Source organism: Exserohilum turcica, assembly GCF_000359705.1.
Source record: "Exserohilum turcica Et28A unplaced genomic scaffold SETTUscaffold_4, whole genome shotgun sequence".
In the NCBI taxonomy this organism is placed as follows: Eukaryota; Fungi; Ascomycota; class Dothideomycetes; order Pleosporales; family Pleosporaceae; genus Exserohilum; species Exserohilum turcicum.
Genome location: NW_007360247.1, coordinates 914929 through 934849, shown reverse-complemented (window position 1 = coordinate 934849; position 19921 = coordinate 914929). Strand labels below are relative to the sequence as shown.

At 55.9% G+C, this 19921-nt stretch overlaps 9 protein-coding genes across 9 annotated transcripts; 6 read left to right on the top strand and 3 right to left on the bottom strand.

The window, feature by feature from the left end:
- Positions 1 to 249: 249 nt before the first annotated feature.
- SETTUDRAFT_138644 (uncharacterized protein) lies at positions 250 to 2012 on the bottom strand (the record flags this gene model as incomplete). The annotated part of the gene is made up of 1 exon (XM_008030196.1): positions 250 to 2012. A coding segment is annotated over one exon (1763 nt), but the record flags the coding sequence as incomplete, so codon positions are not given.
- Positions 2013 to 2711: 699 nt separating this feature from the next.
- Positions 2712 to 3289, top strand: SETTUDRAFT_92924 (uncharacterized protein; the record flags this gene model as incomplete). The annotated part of the gene is made up of 2 exons (XM_008030195.1): positions 2712 to 2774; positions 2915 to 3289. The coding sequence occupies 2 exons, from the start codon at positions 2712 to 2714 to the stop codon at positions 3287 to 3289; spliced, it is 438 nt and encodes a 145-aa protein (XP_008028386.1).
- Positions 3290 to 3701: 412 nt separating this feature from the next.
- Positions 3702 to 4404, bottom strand: SETTUDRAFT_155266 (uncharacterized protein; the record flags this gene model as incomplete). Its single annotated transcript, XM_008030194.1, has 4 exons — positions 3702 to 3928; positions 4036 to 4240; positions 4304 to 4334; positions 4388 to 4404. The coding sequence occupies 4 exons, from the start codon at positions 4402 to 4404 to the stop codon at positions 3702 to 3704; spliced, it is 480 nt and encodes a 159-aa protein (XP_008028385.1).
- A 187-nt stretch (positions 4405 to 4591) lies between these two features.
- On the top strand, positions 4592 to 5977 carry SETTUDRAFT_42697 (uncharacterized protein). The gene is made up of 2 exons (XM_008029953.1): positions 4592 to 4824; positions 4908 to 5977. Exons 1-2 carry the CDS (start codon positions 4660 to 4662, stop codon positions 5766 to 5768), a joined length of 1026 nt encoding a protein of 341 aa, XP_008028144.1. The 5' UTR covers positions 4592 to 4659; the 3' UTR covers positions 5769 to 5977.
- Positions 5978 to 6357: 380 nt separating this feature from the next.
- Positions 6358 to 8616, bottom strand: SETTUDRAFT_93152 (uncharacterized protein; the record flags this gene model as incomplete). Its single annotated transcript, XM_008030193.1, has 4 exons — positions 6358 to 6447; positions 6506 to 7638; positions 7696 to 8091; positions 8145 to 8616. The coding sequence occupies 4 exons, from the start codon at positions 8614 to 8616 to the stop codon at positions 6358 to 6360; spliced, it is 2091 nt and encodes a 696-aa protein (XP_008028384.1).
- A 734-nt stretch (positions 8617 to 9350) lies between these two features.
- On the top strand, positions 9351 to 10741 carry SETTUDRAFT_164289 (uncharacterized protein; the record flags this gene model as incomplete). The annotated part of the gene is made up of 1 exon (XM_008030192.1): positions 9351 to 10741. A coding segment is annotated over exon 1 (796 nt), but the record flags the coding sequence as incomplete, so codon positions are not given.
- Positions 10742 to 11879: 1138 nt separating this feature from the next.
- Positions 11880 to 13720, top strand: SETTUDRAFT_92393 (uncharacterized protein; the record flags this gene model as incomplete). Its single annotated transcript, XM_008030191.1, has 2 exons — positions 11880 to 11965; positions 12025 to 13720. The coding sequence occupies 2 exons, from the start codon at positions 11880 to 11882 to the stop codon at positions 13718 to 13720; spliced, it is 1782 nt and encodes a 593-aa protein (XP_008028382.1).
- Positions 13721 to 15769: 2049 nt separating this feature from the next.
- Positions 15770 to 17687, top strand: SETTUDRAFT_164287 (uncharacterized protein). Its single transcript, XM_008030190.1, has 2 exons — positions 15770 to 16158; positions 16213 to 17687. Exons 1-2 carry the CDS (start codon positions 15976 to 15978, stop codon positions 17470 to 17472), a joined length of 1443 nt encoding a protein of 480 aa, XP_008028381.1. The 5' UTR covers positions 15770 to 15975; the 3' UTR covers positions 17473 to 17687.
- A 231-nt stretch (positions 17688 to 17918) lies between these two features.
- On the top strand, positions 17919 to 19886 carry SETTUDRAFT_155260 (uncharacterized protein; the record flags this gene model as incomplete). The annotated part of the gene is made up of 3 exons (XM_008030189.1): positions 17919 to 18361; positions 18433 to 18526; positions 18624 to 19886. The coding sequence occupies 3 exons, from the start codon at positions 17919 to 17921 to the stop codon at positions 19884 to 19886; spliced, it is 1800 nt and encodes a 599-aa protein (XP_008028380.1).
- Positions 19887 to 19921: the final 35 nt, after the last annotated feature.

Here is a 19921-nt window from a genome sequence, read left to right as displayed (position 1 = left end):
AGGTAGTAGATCGTGAGGAATGGGAAAGGAACTGTGGGGTGGAGGCGCATCTTATAGAAGCCTACATCTCTCCACATCTTTGATATTGCAAGCAGTCGTATGGGTGTTGAAAGTGGGTTGGCTGACCCTGGTACCGTAGTTTGCCGCATACGATGGCGAGTAAGAGGTCTGGGAATACGAACGAATATCATTGTGACTCGCGGTGAACTTGAATTACTGTTTATTAAAAGTCTACTATGTTCTAGTCGTCTATGGTGGAATGGAAGTCCATGTACCGTTTCCAAACAATGTGGCGGGCTTCGAGTAGTCTAGAGTGCGACCGCCCCGAATATAGGCCCAACGAAAGTACTCGGTCAGTTCACTGGTCATTGGCCGCCGCCATGAGTAGGTATCCCAATCCTCATTCTGGCTATCAGAGAAGTCGCGATCACGCTCCACATCGTTGACCATGATACTGATGCCATCGACGCCGGGAGGATGTTTGCCATACGTAAATGTGGTGAACATGATGCCAATCTCAGGGTCCCAGTCCATGGAAGCACCCAGGATCTTGGGGACCACTGAGCCAATCCGTGCGTCCTCAAGCAGAGCAGCCGGAGTCTGCAAAACAGAATCGAATCCCCACCGTGCTATGCCGTTGACAAAAAGGCCAAGCAAGATACCCTGGTAGAGCAGCGATGGTCTCGTCTGGAGACTAGTTCCGGGAAGCAGCATGAGTGCCATGATGTAATGGTGAATCCGCAAGTTAACACCTGGTATCACCAGGCAGACCAGGATTCCTAGGGCGAAGAGGCCGTATAACTTCAAATAGCGGACCAGGCGCCCTTCGAGCCAAAAGTAGTACACTTGGCCCACAGTTATCATGACCAACAGCAGGATAATGCTTGCCAAAGCCAGCTTAGCGCCAGGCTGCTGCTCCAAATCATGAGCGTCTAACCGCGATATCGGAATCCATTCGAGGGTATAATTCGACAATGCTCCAATCCAGAAGCCCCCGAGCCAGAGCAAAGTTTTTTCAAAGTGGGCCGTCAACCCAGACAGTGTCCGCTTGATTGTGGTCGAGTATAGCACCACCATGACGAACATGGCCGGCAGCAGCCGCTGCGCAAACATCATGATGTGATCCGGTAACACCGTAGCACTGAGTTCAGAAGCCGTTGGCGGATCAGAGACAAAGCTCACGTGTGCGAAGATCAGCGCGAAGATGGGAAAGACAATCTTGGGTGAGCTGGAAAAGAGGGCAAGCATGGCCGTAAAGAAGAGAGAGACCGGAAGCAAGATTGAGCGGGGGTCGGGTGGTGCCTTGAAGGTTTCGTCGAAAACGACGGAGAATGATAATGGAAAGTATGAGTCGAACGCGATAGACTCGATGCCGTGGTGTTTGGTGCTAGAGAAGTTGTCGTGTTGTCCCAGTAGGTTGATTCGACCACTGCCACCCCTCTTGTCGTCGACTATTCCAGCGTGTATAGCTGAAGCGCACAGGAAACTGTCGCCGCGATAAATGCCCGTTCCGACGACCAGAGGGCGGTAGTTGACTTCTCCATTTCCAATTATGCGTGGGTTCAGAAGCTGTACGTCCTTGCATTTTGCAGGACATCGAAAGGCAAACGAATGGTTGGTAAATGGGCGACAATTGATCCCGTTGATTCCGCATTCGTTCTTTCGTTTCCAGAGGGTATCGTCGCAGCTTAGGTTGACTACGTCTTTGCCATTGCCGTCGCGGAGTGGCAGTTGGACAGTCAGAAACCAGCCAAAGATGACGAGCCACGAAACCAGTAAGAGCACAAGTGAGACGGGCCTGTTGAGTCGATGGTTTTCCAGCCAATCGGATGGACGTCTTTGTATGGATGCGAAGAACGGCTTGATGGATTGGAGTTTGGGATGCTGCGGCCCGCGCAGAAAGTTGAGGAAGCGTTGTTGACAGGCGCAAAAACAAGAGGATGCTGGGAACCGAGTGTCTTCATATTCCAGCTCTTCCCTCAATAATCGCGCTTCTTCATCATTGGCCATGCGTTCCATATCGGTATTCGCCTCGTCGTGGTCGTGGTAGTCGCCGGCACCGCCGTAGAGAGAAGACTTCTTCATCTTTGCTCGCTCTGGAAGACTAGAAATTATTAAGAATTGTAGTTGTGTAAGAGGACGAGCACTTGGTCGTTGTTGATTTATTCTTCTGGACCGGAACAGCGGGAAGCCCAAGCTGAGACAATAAGTGGGTCAGCCATCGACAGATCTCTGGCCCCTAGCGCTCTATCAATAGCAGACACGCGTTCCTTGACGTGCCAATCTTTTCCTGCATTCTCAGTATTGGCAGTGCCTGATACGTCTTACGCCGTGCCCTGTATCATGCACCCTCCGTTACGATTGCATTCGGAGCAGCGGCGTCGAATGGCTTCCTTGGAGCGCGCGTCCACTGCTTGGCGCAGACGACCGTCTCCTCGCCAAGCCCGTCGCATCGCGCATAGTTCTGGCCTCTGCAATCTGGGATAATATACAGAAGCCACGCGCGCATATACCAGACCACTCGCCTAACACCCGAATACGACATGGCTGTAGGAACTCGCCAAAGTTAATTCAGACAGGTCGTCTGCACGGACCAGGTTCCTGACAGTTGCGTCGCTGTCAGGCTGAATACGACTCAAGACATCACCAACGCGTCACCCCATCCTGGAACCGCCCCAGTTACCCCTACAACAGCCCAATTGCTGCAGAAAATGGAGGTCATCAAAGCATACCTGCCCCAGGCCGAAGGCATACTTCCGAAATGGCTGCTCTTCGTATGTCTCCCGCGCTCTCTCCTTGATGGCAACGCGCTCAGCAGGCTGCCACTTTGTCGCACGCTTCGTTCGCACCAGAAACCCACCGAGGAGGAGATGCAGTCAAAGCACCCCAGCGCAGACTAACACATGGTTCCCAGGTCTCGGTGGTATCCGTAGGGAACAGCATCCAAGCTTACAGCACACTGGCCTTTACTTCGCGCGTCTACAACCCTACGCCCATTGACCCACCCCCGACAACGCCAAAACACGTCACTGCCTTGTCCTCACGCACATTTGGAACCTGGACTTTCCTTGCGTGCGTCATTAGGTTCTACGCGGCCTACAACATCGACAACTCAGCCATGTATCAGCTGGCCATGTGGAGTTATGCTGTGGCCTGGGCCCATTTCATGAGCGAGTGGTGGATATTCGGCACGGCTAGGATGGGCAAGGCGCTGCTCGGGCCAGTCGTTGTCGCAAACATGAGTTTGCTATGGATGTGGATGCAGTGGGATTACTATGTCAAGGCTTAGGGGAGCGTGGCGTGACGCAAGCAATGGGGGGAGGGACTGGTATTGGTATCATGATACTAGTAGATAGCCAAGCGCTTGCGTACATTTTGTGACATGTCGTGAGTCGGACGTGCCGTCGCATCGGCGGGGTGACAAAGGCACACTACGACAATGAGGCGGAGCGAGGCCCTCGATCCATCACGTACAAGCTGTAACCACACTGGACTTTTTGACCTGCCTCGGCGGCTTATTTGACCACTCGAGGACTTTCATTGATCGTAGCTGAAGAAACATACATGGCCCATTGGACTCCGAATCCTCAACCCTGATGCCGAGTTTTGACGACCATATCGAAAACCATCACGCTCCGCCTCAGCCATATTTCTTTCCTTTGCTGATCATGAACCGTTACACCATCCCTTTTCTAATGCATCTAGAACTTGCTGAACTGCTTAGCAGCCTTTCCCTTTCGGGGGAGGACACGGAGGACGTTGAAGCGGACGGTCTTGGAGAGGGGCCTGCACTGGCCAACGACGACCTGGTCACCGGGCTCGACACGGAAAGCGGGCGAGACGTGAGCGGCGAGGTTCTTGTGGCGCTTCTCGTAACGGGAGTACTTGGGGATGAAGTGGAGGTATTCACGGCGGATAATCAAGGTGCCTGCACTCTTGTTAGTCTCAGATGCTCCTCCCAGACCTCCCGTGTGTGCGCGCACGCCTTGGCAAGCTTTTTTGCGCATCTGCGGAGGCACGGGGAATTGGACGTACGGTGCATCTTGGTGGACATGACGGTGCCGGTGAGGATACGGCCACGGATGGAGACCATGCCGGTGAAGGGGCACTTCTTGTCGATGTAGTTACCCTCGATGGCGTTCTTGGGCGTGCGGAAGCCCAGACCAACGTCCTTGTACCATCTCCTGGAGCGGGTGTTCTTGCGCGGTCCGCCGACCTTGTGGTTAAGGAAGATGTGAGGCTATTCGCATCGCATTAGTATCGAGCATGCTGTGCGAAATATCGCCGGCTGGACGTCTAGTACCTGCTTCTGGAAAGCGCGCTCCGACTGGACACTGGTTTCGCAGTCAGCAATTGTCGACGATGCTCGTGGTATCGCAGCACGTACGTAAGTTCGGTGGCCATGGTTGCGGATCCGGGGTGGTTTGTCGTGCTTTCGTTGTCGTCGCTCGCTCTCACAATTTCCACACTGCATTCGCTTAGCAAGTGTGGACTACAGGTTTTTCCGCCCCGACGCCTAGCGCCGCGCTAGCCCGCCCACCAGCCTCGGCAGAGCCTAGAGGGGGGGGAATCTCTGGGACAAACCGCCATGAGACATTATCGCTAGGTGCACTCTGTTACTTTTCCAAGTACCTCTCCTTGCACCGACTCGAGGCCACCATGGCAGCCATCACCGACATGTTTGGCGTGCACATTGATGCCGAGAATTCCTTTGTACAGGCTGCCGTCTACGGATTCCTGTTCGTCGGCATTGCATCCTTTGCAGCACCAGTCTTCAGCGCCGTCCGACTGCTTCTCAGCTTGTTCGTGCTGCCGGGCAAGTCGGTATGTGGAACCCCCACGCCTCAATCTCGTCAAGAGAAGCTCGATTGGCCTGGAGAAGAAATAATTCTGACTCTCCAAACCAGCTCAGCACCTTTGGACCTCGCGGCACCTGGGCGCTCATAACGGGAGCGTCGGACGGCATTGGCAAGGAATTTGCCCTGTCGCTCGCTGCCAAAGGCTACAACGTCATCCTCGTCTCGCGCACACAGTCGAAGCTCGATTCGCTCTCGGCCGACATCACGTCGAAATACGGCCCCAAGATCGCCGTCAAGACGCTGGCCATGGACTTTGCTCAGAACAAAGATGCAGACTACAACAACATGAGGAAGCTAATTGACGGCCTCGACATCAGCATCCTGGTCAATAACGTCGGCCTGAGCCATAGCATTCCCGTGCCGTTTATCGAGACTTCCAAGCAGGAAATGACCGACATCATCATGATCAACTGCATGGCTACACTGCGCGTGACGCAGCTCGTTACCCCCGGCATGGTATCGCGGAACCGCGGCCTCGTGCTGACCATGGCCTCGTTCGGCGGCTTCTTCCCCACGCCCCTTCTGGCCACGTACTCGGGCAGCAAGGCCTTCCTCCAGCAATGGTCTACAGCGCTCGCCTCGGAGCTCGAGCCCCACGGCGTGCACGTGCAATGCGTGCAGTCGCATCTCGTCACCACAGCCATGTCCAAGATCCGCAAGACGTCGGCCCTCGTCCCCAACCCAAAGCAATTCGTAAACGCCACGCTGAGCAAGATTGGCAGAAGCGGCGGCGCACAGGGCGTCGCCTTTACAAGCACACCATACTGGAGCCACGGCATCATGCACTGGTTCCTCTCGCGCTTTCTGGGCGAGCGCTCGCATCCCGTGGTCAAGGTCAATCGGGGCATGCATGAGAATATCCGGAGGCGTGCGCTCAGAAAGGCTGAGCGCGAGGCAAAGAAGCAGTAAGGCAAGCGCATACATATTCAAATGTATGGTCCTCTTTGCGCTTTAAAGTAAGGTCTACAGACTCTTCCCTGCTTCTGACTATATGCCCATTTCTTCCCAGCTCGAGTATTGTACTCACACCAACGTGTTTGTTCACTTGAATACATGTTTCTTGTTTTAGAACCATTCTACATGACCTTTTAACTAGACTGAATACCAGCAAATAATGTCCTCTCCACGCATCACGTGATATCACTGAGATATTGGTCCTTTGCAAACACAATAACCCAACACAATCTAGTCCCGTGTTTAGCCTGTGACATTTCGATAATTCTTCATTGCTACCAAAACGCCCGTCCACACGCCGAGCTTATACTATGAGGATATAATTACATAGATTTGATTTCGTAGGTGATTTGCACCGCCCTTGGCCAGCCATCATGAAAGCATTATGAGACAAAAAGCAATACAGCATCGTCATCTGTTCTCTGAAAAGGAGAGGAGAGGAGAGGGGGTGGGGGATTAGGCGGAAGGATGAATAGATGGCAAGGCTAGCGCACTTCTGGCGGGGAGTATTAAGGCCCCTCGAAGTCAAGACTCAAAGGCGCATCTACGACTTGCCGTAAGCCTGGTTCACCTCCTTCTCGTAGTGCTGCAAGATACCCTTGCGGTTAAGCTTCTGGGCAGCAGTGGTGAGGCCCTGGGATACTGTTAGCATATGGGGTTTTCCCGAGTTGATTGTGTTGATGACTACTTACGTTCTGCGGTGTCCACTCCTCGTCAGCCAGAACAACACCCTCAATCATCTCAAAGCCAGCGAGTCCACCCTTCTGGCCAGCCTCTTGCAGCTGCTTGAGCACAGCAGAGTTGATCTTCTTGTCATGGACAAGTTCCTCGAGGTGCTCTCCGCTGACACCAACCTGGGCAGCAATCTTCTTAAGCTGCGGCTCAGTAGGGACAATAATGGCAATGGGCTTTTGGCGGTCCTCGGCAGCGTACACGCAAATGTTTGCGACAATGGGCGCAGAGCGGTACACTGACTCGAGCTTCTCCAGGGCAATGTACTCTCCAGCCAGTGTCTTGACAAGGTTCTTCTTGCGGTCGATGATGCGGATCTCTCCGTTGGCGTTGAACTCGCCAATGTCACCAGTCTTGAACCAGCCGTCTTCGGTAAAGTTCTCCTTGGTCTCTTCGGGCATGTCCAGGTAGCCGTCTGTGACACCGCCACCGCGGATCCAGATTTCACCCTGAGGAGGCTTGTTGGTGGCAAAGTATCCTGCATCGGCGAAATCCACGAGCTTCATCTCGATGGATCCGGGCATCTCACCAAGAGCATGCTCGTTCCAGGCCAGGGGATCCATGAGCGCACCCATGGCGCATGTCTCTGTGAGACCGTAACCGCTGATCATGGGCGTGATGGCGATGGAGATGAAACGCTGCGTCTCCTTCGCAATGGGTCCACCACCGTTCATGCAGATTCGGAGCCTGCCGCCCGTAGCCTCCTTGACCTTATTGAAGACAATTGCGTCCAGGATGCCGCTGCCCGGCAGGCCAGTGCCGAGGAGGAAACTCTTGGCAGCAAATGCGCCCCAGAACATCTTGCTCTTGAGAGCGCCTCCCGCCTCGACCTTGTTGATGATGCCCTTCTTGATGGTTTCCCATACCTGGGGGACACCAACCATGACCGTGGGCTTCAGCTCACGGATATCGCCCGCGCAGTTGCGCACCGATGTGTCTGAGAGGGTGCGGATGGTTCCGTAACCAAGGGTGCCTCCCCAGTAAAGCACGGCATTTTCGAAGACGAACTCGAGGATGTGGGCGGCGGGAAGATAGGCAATGAGGACGTCACCGGGTCCAAGGTACTTTCCGACTATGATGTTAACACCAGCAACTAAGAACACGGTTAGCACGGTTCACGCTGCGACTTGCAGATCTGAGGGGCACGTACTAGCAGCCACCACGTTGCGGTGCTTGATCATGACGCCCTTGGGGGTGCCAGTCGATCCAGACGTGTACATGATGCAGGCCAGATCGTCGGCCTGGGGTGGGATGGGCTCTGCTGGGTTCTCCTCGCCCAGCTTGACCAGGTCGTCGAAGCTGATGACCTTGAGGTGGGGATGCGCCTGGGTGAGGGCATCAATGTCCTTTTGCTTGGGGTCGTTCTTTGTGCAGTATATGACCACCTTGACGTCCTTGGCCTCCTTCATGGGGTTGATGAGCTTGGGGAGCAGCTCCGGGTCTGTGAACATGACCTTTGCATTGGTCTGCAGCATCGAGTGCTTGAGGCCCTCCTCTCCGAGTGTGTCGTAGGCCGTGACGATGGCCATGGACTGCGAAATGGCGCCTGGCAAAGTCGTTAGCGTAGTGCAGGCGCAGGTGTGTCGCGCGCGTCCTTACCATGGGCCGAGGCGAGCCATTGCATGCTGGTGGCGGCAAACAGGTGCATGCGGTCCTGTGGCTCGAAGCCCAGCGACTTGAGCCCTGCGCCGACGGCAAGGGCCATCTTCTCAAACTCAACAAAGCTCGTGTACTTGTACGGGCTGAGCTCAAAGTACTGCCACTTCTTGTCGACCTCCTGCTCCTTGCCGTCGACCATCTTCTTGATCTTCTTGGTCTCCTCGTGCACGTTGACAATGCGGCGCGCGCCGACGGCCTTTGCATTGCCAAACTTGGCGGCCGAGTGGCGCAGGATGTCATACAGGGTCGTGACATCGTCGTGGGGCTTCATGATGAGGCCGTCCTTGGCCGCGTTGTTGCGGCGCGGCACCGTCTCGCCATCGGCCTTGTCGACACTGGGGACCTCGCACGTGTAGGGGCCGGACCGGTACGACTTTGCCTGGGGCATGAGCTTCTTGAGGTCTTGCGGCATCTTGGCGGCTCGTGAGGGGGGGCTGCACAGGGCAAGCGGGAGGGAGCGGCAGAGGCTATCGAGATAGAGGGCAGGGGGCAGCGCAGACAGGGCCAGCAGCAGCAGCAGCAGCGCAGAGGGGAGGCGTCGCCGGAGGGGAATGGCGGATGGGCTGATGAAGATATATGGCGGGCGGCGAAGGGGAGCTGGCGAGCTTATGCGCTTGTCGTGCTCAAGTTAAGCTGTCGCTAAGGGCCGAGTAAGGCAACGAGCTGGGGGCGCGGCCGAGCTTCTTGGACAATGACCTCACCAGCCACAGACAGGCGCGCACAAGCTCTGGGCATCTGCCGCCCCCTCGCCTGGCTTCTCCTGGTCCCAGTCCCCTACATGTCAGCAACGCACAACCACAACGCTGCTACACCCACACCTGTTGTCCCGAGCCTTGCGAGCGCACACGTCGCACACGTCGCACCCGCCACCTGGCCTCTCTCGACTCTCGGCCTGCGACCCGCTGCGGCCAGCCTGCCACTCTCCGCCGCCAGCTGGGCTGAGCCGGCCGGCCAAGCGCCCTCCCCAAGACACGCCCTCGTCGTTGCGGCGCTTCATACACGCGGCCTGCGTCTGACGGTCCAGGCACAGGCGTAATCCGGGCCAGCCCCATCACCATGATGCAGCGTCTTAGTGGAACGCTAGGCTCACTGCCTATCGCAGACCCTGAAGAAGGTGTGTAGCCAGTACCTGACGCCGCCCCCCTCGAATCACGCCCGCCTGCTGGCCCGAGGCTCGACGTATTGCTCGCTCCGTGCCCATTCGCCCTCCGGCTCGGTCCCGCAAAACCTGTCCAAGCAAGCATTGCCCACGCCCTGTGCTGCATCACGCTCATCAAGTCATGCAGACGCCTTTGTGGTCTTTTCCCAGCAGCTGCCCTCGCAGTCGCTTGGCTTCTTCGACTCGCCCGCGCCCACGCTCCAATTCCATGTTGCCGGCCGCCATCTTGTCATCCACCATTCCAAGGGCCTGCTGACCTCGGATCGCAAGGCCGGAACAACAGGCGCAGGTGAGTGGAACTTGCCGTGGTCCGTACACGGGTCAGGGTCGTGCTTTGCCCCAGACGTTCGTCATATTGATGCCAGTCTTGGCTTTCCTGAGCCACAGACATGCGCTTGGAACACTCTCGACCAAGACGTGCATTTATCCATTCCACAGCGTGCCTCTCATCTCCGTCCTGGATGGGTTTGCTGTTTTTGTAAATAGCTCAGCTCCTAACACGCATGCTTCAGCAATCTGGAAAGTCACGCCTCTCTTCGCCAACTGGATCGCCTCGCCAACCAACTTCCTTTTCACCACTTCTTTACTGTCGTCCTCCTCGACTGTGCTCGAGCTCGGCGCTGGCGTCTCCGGCATCGTCGCCCTGTCCCTCGGTCCAAGTGTGGGCCACTATATAGCCACCGACCAAGCCTACGTGTTGAAACTTCTGCGCCAGAACATTGCCGAGAATCTCGAAACCGTCTTCCCCCCGCAGCGCAAGGCCAAAAACGCCAAGGGCGGCGGCGGTAAAAGAGGTGGAAATGCCAGCGATGCAGCCGGCTCCGGAGACCGCATCACAACTCTGGAGCAAGATTGGGAGACGGATTCGGTAGCACAGCTCCCTCCCGTCGACCTCATTGTATCCTGCGATTGTGTCTACAACGAAGCGCTCATTGAGCCATTGAATTCCACTTGTGCTGCCATATGCAAACTGCGAGACGGTGAAGAAAAACCCACCCTGTGCCTCATAGCACAGCAACTGCGCAGTCCAGATGTGTTCGAGACGTGGCTGAAAAGCTTCCACGACAAGTTTTGGGTGTGGCAGCTTCCCGATGCCATGTTGGGCGAGGGCCTGCGAGAGGGAAGCGGCTTTGTCGTGCACCTGGGCATAGTAAGATGAACCTAGACGTAAGCATGAGAGCAGTCAGCGCTGTGTTGAGAATAAGCATCTGCACAATATTCAACGCAAGACGTGATGGCGTGACTATGGAGCGACAGCATTGTTGAGAATACAGTCGGCAGAGACCCCCATGTTACGATGAAATGATGATAGTCCTGAAGTGTCAGGCGGGGAGGAAAGAAGGCGTAAAGAAAATCCATAGACCAAGAATAACCCAAAAAAGGGGGGAGACGTTGAAAGATCAAGCGCATTTCCTTCTTGTCCAGACGTACATGCCATGTACATACATGCACATGCATATGCTGCCAATGACTTTGGTTGCACTACCTACCGTCGCCGATAGCGGACAAACCAACAAGGCGCATCAATGACATTTTTTTTCCAAGCACGCAGCAACAGCCGTCTGCCCTCAACTCCCGGGTGGTCGGTCGCGCAGAGTACCGCTCTCATCGGCATCCAGCGACAAAGTATGCAGGTGGACATGGCAGTGTGGGATGGGCCATGGTGTGCAAGGCCTCTATCATCGGAGTGGACCGCGCGCCAAGCCAGCTGCATCAGGCTCGCAGCCAATCACCGCCTGCCTGGCTATCAGTACAGGCGAATGCTTTAGCAACACACGCGGGTGTCGCCTCGCGTGGCCGTCGCAATTGAGCGGGAAATGGGGTGGGTAAAAAAAAGGCCTGGCCTAGGCGACCCGTGGGCCGTGGAGAAGGGAACTCTGCTCCCACTGCCCGCTGGCCGCCGCTCGACGACTATCGTCGGCCAGCTCCACGTGTGGTGGCTGGCTTATGCGCTTCCTTGTGGCCAAGGTCCTGGGTCGGTTGGTCCGATTGCAATTGTGTATCGCGGGGCGGGCGGGCGCGATATAGTACGCTGTTTTTTTGTATGGCTCCACATGTTTGGTATATAGATGGGCTCATGGAACTCTTGTTTGGAATGCTGAAGAGCCATCCATCCGATTCAAAGAGCGAGCTCGACGAAAGCCTTTTTTTTTCCTTTTTTTCTGGTCTTCCTCCACATCATCTCTTTCTTTCTTTTTTCTCCGCTTGGCTCAGGCCAAACCAACCTCAGATTTGCAGTGTCGAAAACGCCAGAGTCGGAATATACACACACGTTTTGCGACACTTCTGACAGGCCCTGTTGGAGTCTGGGTCCACGCACCAATTGCGATTGGCTGCGTACCTAGAGGCGTCTCGATCCGCCACTAGTCTTATCAGGCGTTCGAGAGATCGTCGTTTGAAGTGTGACGGCTAGATTTTTCGACTTATAAAAACAGCTGGGCGTATACGAGGGCGATTCTCGCGTTCCAGCGTTTACTCGCCAAACGGGGTTTCGTTCAAGTCTGAGAAGAGACACCATGGCCGACATGATTGGACCCGACCACACGCCTCGGCGCAGCTTGAGCGAAAAGGCGAGACGCATGACAAAGGCCTTTACTACGAGGTAGAAGCGCGCAATTTTGCACTCAAAGACTGTTGTCAGTATCTAACAAGTGCATACAGGGAGGGTCTCATTGGTACTTACGACTATGCCTTTCTGTTCCGCCCCAACCTCCCTTTTATGAAGCGAGAACGCCGAGCAGCGCCCTTTTTTGGCCTCAATGACCGCGTACCCGTGCTTCTGGCTCTGCTTCTGGGATTCCAGCATTCGCTGGCCATGCTGGCAGGCGTCATTACACCGCCCATTATTCTATCCAACGCGGCGAATCTGAGCGGCGACGAGCAGCGCTATCTGGTGTCGACATCGCTCATCATCTGCGGCATCTTGTCTTCGGTGCAGATTACGCGCTTCCACATCTGGAAGACTCCGTACTACATCGGCACGGGATTGATCTCGGTGGTGGGAACCTCGTTTGCTACCATTCCCGTGGCAACAGGCGCGCTCAGCCAGATGTACGACACGGGATTCTGTCCTTCGGCCCCCGATGGTACCAGGCTGCCATGTCCGGACGGCTACGGCACCATCCTGGGCACGTGTGCGCTGTGTGCGCTGCTCGAAATTGGCATGTCGTTTACCAGTCCACGCATCTTGAAAAAGGTGTTCCCGCCGCTGGTCACGGGCCCGACGGTGCTGCTCATTGGCGTCAAGCTCGTAACGACTGGATTGCAGAACTGGGCTGGAGGCTCCGGTGATTGCAAATCTCGCCCTGAATCAGGTCTCTTCCAGCTGTGTCCCAACATCAACGCGCCACATGCGCTGCCTTGGGGAAGTGCCGAGTTCATCGGACTTGGCTTCAGCGTCTTCATCACAATCATCCTCTGTGAACGGTTCGGCGCGCCTATTATGAAGTCCACGGCCGTCGTCATTGGCCTCCTCGTGGGCTGCATCATCGCAGGCGCCACTGGCTATTTCGATCGAAGCTCCATCGACTCGGCTCCTGTCGTATCTTTTATCTGGGTCAGAACCTTCAAGTTAGCCATCTACCCACCTATCATCCTGCCGCTGCTCGCAGTGTACATGGTATGTGCCATGGAAGCCATTGGCGACATCACCGCCACGTGCGACGTGTCACGTGTGGAAGTCGACGGCCCGCTCTTTGACTCGCGGATCCAAGGCGGCGTGCTCGCAGACGGCATTGCCGGAGCGATAGCCGCCCTCTGCACCATCACGCCCATGTCGACGTTTGCGCAGAACTGCGGTGTTGTGGCACTAACGCGCTGCGCAAACCGCAAAGCAGGCTACGCGTGCTGCTTCTGGCTCATTGTAATGGGCGTCTTTGCCAAGTTCGCGGCGGCGCTTGTCGCCATTCCCTCGGCAGTCTTGGGCGGCATGACGACCTTCCTGTTCAGCTCCGTGACGGTGTCGGGAATCCGCATCGTAAGCACCATGCCGTTTACGCGGCGCAACCGCTTTATCCTCGCGGCGGGCTTCACGCTCGGGTTCGGCGCAACCATGGTGCCCGACTGGTTCTCGTACGTGTTTACCTACAAGGGTCCTAATACCGCGCTGCTGGGCTTCTACAATGCGATTGTGCTGATCATGGAGACTGGGTTTGCCCTGGTCGCCCTCGTTACCGTCATCTTGAACTTGGTGCTGCCCGAAGAGATTGACGACGAGACCCAAGAGATTACGGCCAACGAGGTCGAGCACGCGAGGGATGACGAGGAGTGGGCCAAGGTTCAGAAGGGGGCTACCGAAGGGGGTGTTGATGTCGAGGGAAGGGCGAGCTCGGATATTGTGCCTAGTAAGGCTGCATAACGGACATGTTGTGTAACATGTCTGAATCTTTCTCTTGCTTTCTAGAAAAAAAAGCACACAAAAGGCGGAAAGCCATGTAGGCGTCGGGGTTTCATAGCGAGTGCTTTTATGGGCATCTTTTTTGGCTGCAAGTCGTTTCGTCCATGGATTTCTTGATACCTCCTTTTGCTTGTGTAGTCGATATATACCGCAACTACTTTTCCCTGTAGACCATCGTGTTTTACCTAGGTGTAAGTGTACAATATATGCCATGCGCTGACAATGATATTGCGTGCCGACAAGTGGAGCCGCGGTACACCACAACGACATACTGTATTGGTACAGGTGCGGTACCTGTGAATTCATTACAAAATAGTTACCCCCACCCAAAAAAAGCCTCGGCACCAGCATAGGCAGTAGGAGTAAGACGAGCAGGGGTGCTGAAAAAGCGACGGGCTGCAATTCGTCGGTGTCTATAGCAGGATTCGCCACACGTCTATGATTGGCGCATGGATAGCGCACACACAGACATTCGCCGTTAGTTGCCTGTTGCAGTCTGTTTCTCCAGCCTTGCCGTGTGACTGCGCTTGCTTCCATTGCAATGGCGTGGTTGAGATGAAACTTGCGAATGCCCGGCCATCACGTGACGTATACTCAACGGCAATAGAGTTCACAGCCGAGGGATAAGGTCTGCAAAGCTGATTCGCACAAGATGACGCCGTTGGCCAGATATATGGCGTATCGCGGAGTTATCAATGCTGTTGGGACATAAGTGACCCGGGATCATGGAGTATGTCATAACCCACATGTGTGAGAGTGTGTTTGATGTGTGGGTGGGATACGTATATACGGCGGGCGGGGCCAGGTGTTGAGAAGCCGCGTGTTCCCGATGCAGCAGAGCTTGCGACAAGCGGGCTGGGACAGCGAACAACAGCGGACAGCGCACTAGCCGTGGCTAAGTGGTGCTGGGTTATGGCGGCAAAGCAACGAGGAAAGAAAGGTGGTGTTTGCGTTTGCAATTTTTCAGGCCGCTGTCGCAATTCTGGGCCGTTGGGGCAACGTGAATGAGGGGCGTGGTTGCATCGGAGTCATGGTCGGGACCCGCTGTATGTTTCTTGGATCAACGATGCGCGCAGGCCGTGCGCCGTGGTGGGGAAGAAGCGTCTTGGGTTTTTGTCGCCCATTGCCACTGAGTGCGAAAGCTTGCTTGCTCGCGCAGTCGGTCGGTCATCAGTCCATCACGCCCGCGCTGTCCAGAAAATCGCCATGGCATACGTAAGGCTGCAGAGTTGGGCCGGCAGAGCGGATGCAGGCTGCACTGCGATATCAACAAAAAGCGCCCTGGAGGAGCGGCTTACGATGCGAACCACACCAAGGCCAAGCACGGGGCTGGAGTAGGGGAAAATAGCGGACAGCTAGCAGGCCAGCAGCGACGGGACTTGTCGAGGTGGCATCACCACGGCGTGAGCCTTCTATGCCCAGTGAGGCAATTCGCTCGCGGCGACAGGCTGCCGATTGCTCTGATTCAGACCGCTTTTCCGAGGATCTTTTGCGGCCGAGTTTTTTCTTCTTTGGTGTGGGCGTCTAGGTGTAGTAGCCACAGCCACAGCGGAGACGGTGCCGGGGGCGTTGCAGTCGAGATGCACGGCGAGGGGCCAGTCTGGGGAAAGGCGGCGAGGGCAATGGCAGGCAGGCACAAATGCAGACAGGCAGGCACAGGCAGGCCGAGGGAATTGCACCGCCACGCAGCCAACAGCAAGGGGACTGGGAACAAGGCAAAAAAAGAAAAAAAGGGCCAGTCCCGGAAATTTCTCGCCCCCGTCGCAGCCAGCGCCGTCCGCCAGCCTGTGCGGGGACCCTGAGGCCCGCGCTAGGCCCAGTCGGGCCTGGGCTACGGGCTCATGGGCGGCGTCTCGAGCGTCCATGCAAGGTCCCAGTCGTGGCCGTCTTCGCTTACCCGCCTGCCCGCAGAGTGTTGGGATGCACCAAAACTCGCCCGCCACGCTCGAATATAAACGCCCCGTCGCGCCCTCGCCCGCCTGCCCTCTCCTCCCCCATCCCACCCTCTGCCCCCGTCGTTGACTCGATCGTGGTGGTGCCTTCCATCTTTGCTGAGCACTTTTGTTGCTTACACACCCCCCCGGAGGCCGACCGGTCCTCGTTCCCTTTTTTTTTCCGAGCCCCGAGCTGCTAAGGCGCCGCCCACCTCGCCCGTCTCAATTGCCTGCCGTCCTTCGCTTTCCCTACCCCCCTCAGCGCTGCAACCCGCACACGCAATGCCTTCGCACCAGCCCACCGCTGGCATGATGGCCGTCGACCCCGACTACACCAAGCAGCCTTCTCCAATGGCGAGCACCTCGGAGCCCAACCGCAATCCGAAATACGACCCCAAGAAGCCACACATTACCGACCTGCCCATTACAAAGGCCAACTGGTACAAGCACGTCAACTGGCTCAATGTAAGTGCTGCCACGCGTCGGCCCCACGCGGCACCCGGCTAACACGGCACACAGGTCACCTTTATCATTGGCATCCCCCTCGCCGGCTGCGTCGCTGCCTTCTGGACGCCGCTCAAGTGGCAGACTGCCGCCTGGGCCGTCCTCTACTACTTCTGGACGGGCCTCGGCATCACGGCCGGCTACCACCGTCTCTGGGCACACAAGTCGTACAACGCCAGCCTTCCTCTGAGCATCTTCCTTGCTCTTGTTGGCGGCGGTGCCGTCGAGGGCTCCATCCGCTGGTGGAGCCGTGATCACCGCGCCCACCACCGCTACACCGACACCAACAAGGACCCCTACAGCGTCCGCAAGGGACTTCTCTACAGCCACCTGGGCTGGATGGTCATGAAGCAGAACCCCAAGCGCATTGGCCGCACCGACATCACGGACCTGAACGAGGACCCCGTTGTCGTCTGGCAGCACAAGCACTACATCAAGGTTGTCATCTTCATGGGCCTCATCTTCCCCTCTGCCGTCGCTGGTCTTCTGTGGAACGATTGGAAGGGTGGCTTCATCTACGCCGGTATCCTCCGCATCTTCTTTGTCCAGCAGGCCACCTTCTGCGTCAACTCGCTCGCCCACTGGCTCGGCGAGCAGCCCTTTGACGACCGCAACAGCCCCAGGGACCACGTCATCACTGCGCTTGTCACTCTCGGTGAGGGCTACCACAACTTCCACCACGAGTTCCCCTCGGACTACCGCAACGCCATCGAGTGGCACCAGTACGACCCCACCAAGTGGTCCATCTGGCTGTGGAGCAAGCTCGGCCTCGCCTCCAACCTCAAGCAGTTCCGTGCCAACGAGATCGAAAAGGGCCGTGTCCAGCAGCTCCAGAAGAAGATTGACCAGAAGCGCGCCAAGCTCGACTGGGGCATTCCTCTTGAGCAGCTTCCTGTCATTGAGTGGGACGACTACGTTGAGCAGGCCAAGAACGGCCGTGGTCTGATCGCTGTCGCTGGTGTTGTCCATGATGTTACCGACTTTATCAACGAGCACCCCGGAGGCAAGACTCTGATCAAGAGCGGCATTGGCAAGGACGCTACTGCCATGTTCAACGGCGGTGTCTACTTCCACTCCAACGCTGCCCACAACCTGCTCTCCACCATGAGGGTGGGTGTCATCCGTGGTGGATGCGAGGTCGAGATCTGGAAGCGTGCCCAGAAGGAGAACAAGGAAGTCAACATCATGAAGGACGACCAGGGCAACCCAATCATCCGCGCTGGCAACCAAGTCACCAAGGTTGCCCAGCCTATGCTCAGCGCCAGCGCGGCATAGATTGTTATCTCCTTTGTATCAGCGAGGCTCGGCGTTTGGGGCATGTCTTTTGACTTGGAGGTGTCATAGCATTTTCCTTTCATAGCTTTCGCTAGTGAGCATCGAGGATACGATGCTCTAGTACCATTAGACAATTTGTTTTTAGCCTTTGAAGAGCAGCAAGCTTAGAAAAGTGAGCTTTTACGGTCCAGGCCGAGAATGATATCCATGAACTTCAAGTCTATGTATTATGCACAGTGTGATGTTGATTTCGTTTGCCCCTGCTCGTCGTGTAGTACAGGGTACTGACACTTGGATCAACAATGGCGACTGCCTCCAATCATATGATCCGTGCGCTATCTAGTTCACCAGCTCGTTTACATTTCGCCTCCAGTCCTGTCATCCTATCATCAGGCTTAGCCACCTTTCCTATCTGCTTCCCGTCACACGACCGTTAGCCCGTTGCGATGCACCAAGAACCCGGATACGGTCCGCCGACTAAGCGCCGCAAACTTAGTGTCGGTCTACCCAAAGAGGAAGCGTTGCAGACGCAGCATCAGACAAGTCCATGCAAAGGTCTTGCCAGGCCCATTAGCCCACCGTCGTTGCGCCGCAAAAGCCCTGATACAGCTCTGTCGTTTATGCCAACCTGGGACTTTGATGGTGTGCCAGAACAGCCTTCTGTGTCGCAAGAAGGAGCGTCTTCTACTGTGGCAAGCGCCAAGGCAGTCAAAGAGAAGAACCATGTGGCAGAGCCGCGACTTGTATCGTCGCCAGTTCACCTTACGCGGATCGCAGGATTACCCCAAGAGCAGAATGTTGATGCTATCAGTCTGGGCGATTTACTGCGCGATCCTCTCATCAGGGAGTGCTGGAATTTCAATTACCTGTTCGACCTCGACTTTGTCATGTAAGTGTCTCACTGCAGTGGATATTGGAACAAGTTGAAGTGGGAGGTGTTTAGCGCTGACGCAGATGCAGGCAGCATTTCGATGAGGACGTGAAGGATTTGGTTAGAGTCAAGATTGTGCATGGCTTTTGGAAGAGGGAGGATGAGAATCGGATAGCGTTGCTGGTAAGTGGAAGGTCTTATTTTATTCCTATCATGTACTAACGCAACGGATTCACAACACGAGTCTGTCTTTTATACTTGAATGCTGATGCACGACCAGGAAGCAGCAGAGCGGTACCCCAACATTGAGCTCTTGAGTGCATACATCCCCGATCCGTTCGGCACTCATCACTCCAAGATGCTTATTCTCTTTCGTCACGACGACACTGCCCAGGTCATTATCCACACGGCAAACATGATTCCTCGCGATTGGACCAACATGACACAAGCAGTCTGGGTGTCACCGCTGCTTCCACTGTTGCCTCAAACATCAAGTCAGTCAGATTCTACTACAGTACATCCAATCGGAAGTGGTGAGCGGTTCAAAGTCGATCTTCAGCGGTACCTACGGGCCTACGGAAAGCGACTGGAGAGTTTGACTACACAGCTCAAGGACTACGACTTTTCAAGCATTAGGGCAGCATTCATTGGAAGCACACCGTCAAGACAGAAGCCCACGGCCGTCGACTCTTCATCTACTGCATTCGGCTGGCTAGGCCTAGGCCAGATCCTATCCAGCATCCCAGTCTCGAAACCAGACGTCGACTCTTGTCCTCACATTGTCACGCAAGTCTCATCTGTAGCAACCTTGGGCGCAGCACCAACATGGCTTTCTCACTTTCAATCCATTCTCTCCCGCTGCTCATCCACCAACGCACCACCAGAAGCACCGCCAGCACCACCAAAATTCAGCCTAGTATTTCCCACCCCAGCCGAAATCCGCACGTCTCTCGACGGCTACGCCGCAGGCGCCTCAATCCACTGGAAATGGCAATCGGCACAGCAGCAGAAACAGCTCGAATACATGCATCCCCTGCTGTGCCACTGGAATCATGCATCTACCCACCAGCATCACCACAAATCTCAACAAGACGCACACCGCGCCACAGCCGCACCCCACATAAAAACATACATTCGCTTCCGCAACAAAAATGACTACACAGCCATCGACTGGGCCCTGCTCACGAGCGCAAACCTCAGCAAGCAGGCATGGGGCGACGTGGTAAATAAGAAGCAGGAAATCTGGATCCAGTCGTGGGAAACAGGTGTAGTCATATGGCCCGCTTTGTTTGCAGAGCCAGGACAAGCGCTGCAGCGCCTTGTCATGGTTCCCGCGTTTGGTTCGGATACTCCGGATGTGTCTCGTCTGAGCGAGGGGGTGGTAGGGCAGGACAATGGGCAGCAGGCTACGCTTGTTGGGTTCCGCATGCCGTATAATGTTCCGCTTGTGCCCTATGCAGAGGGTGAGAAGCCCTGGTGTGCAGCGCTTGCTCATGACGAGCCGGATCGCCATGGACGTGTCTGGGCTGGTTATGGGCGTTGACGTGGGACATGTGCTTGCTTCACTTCATGTAAATC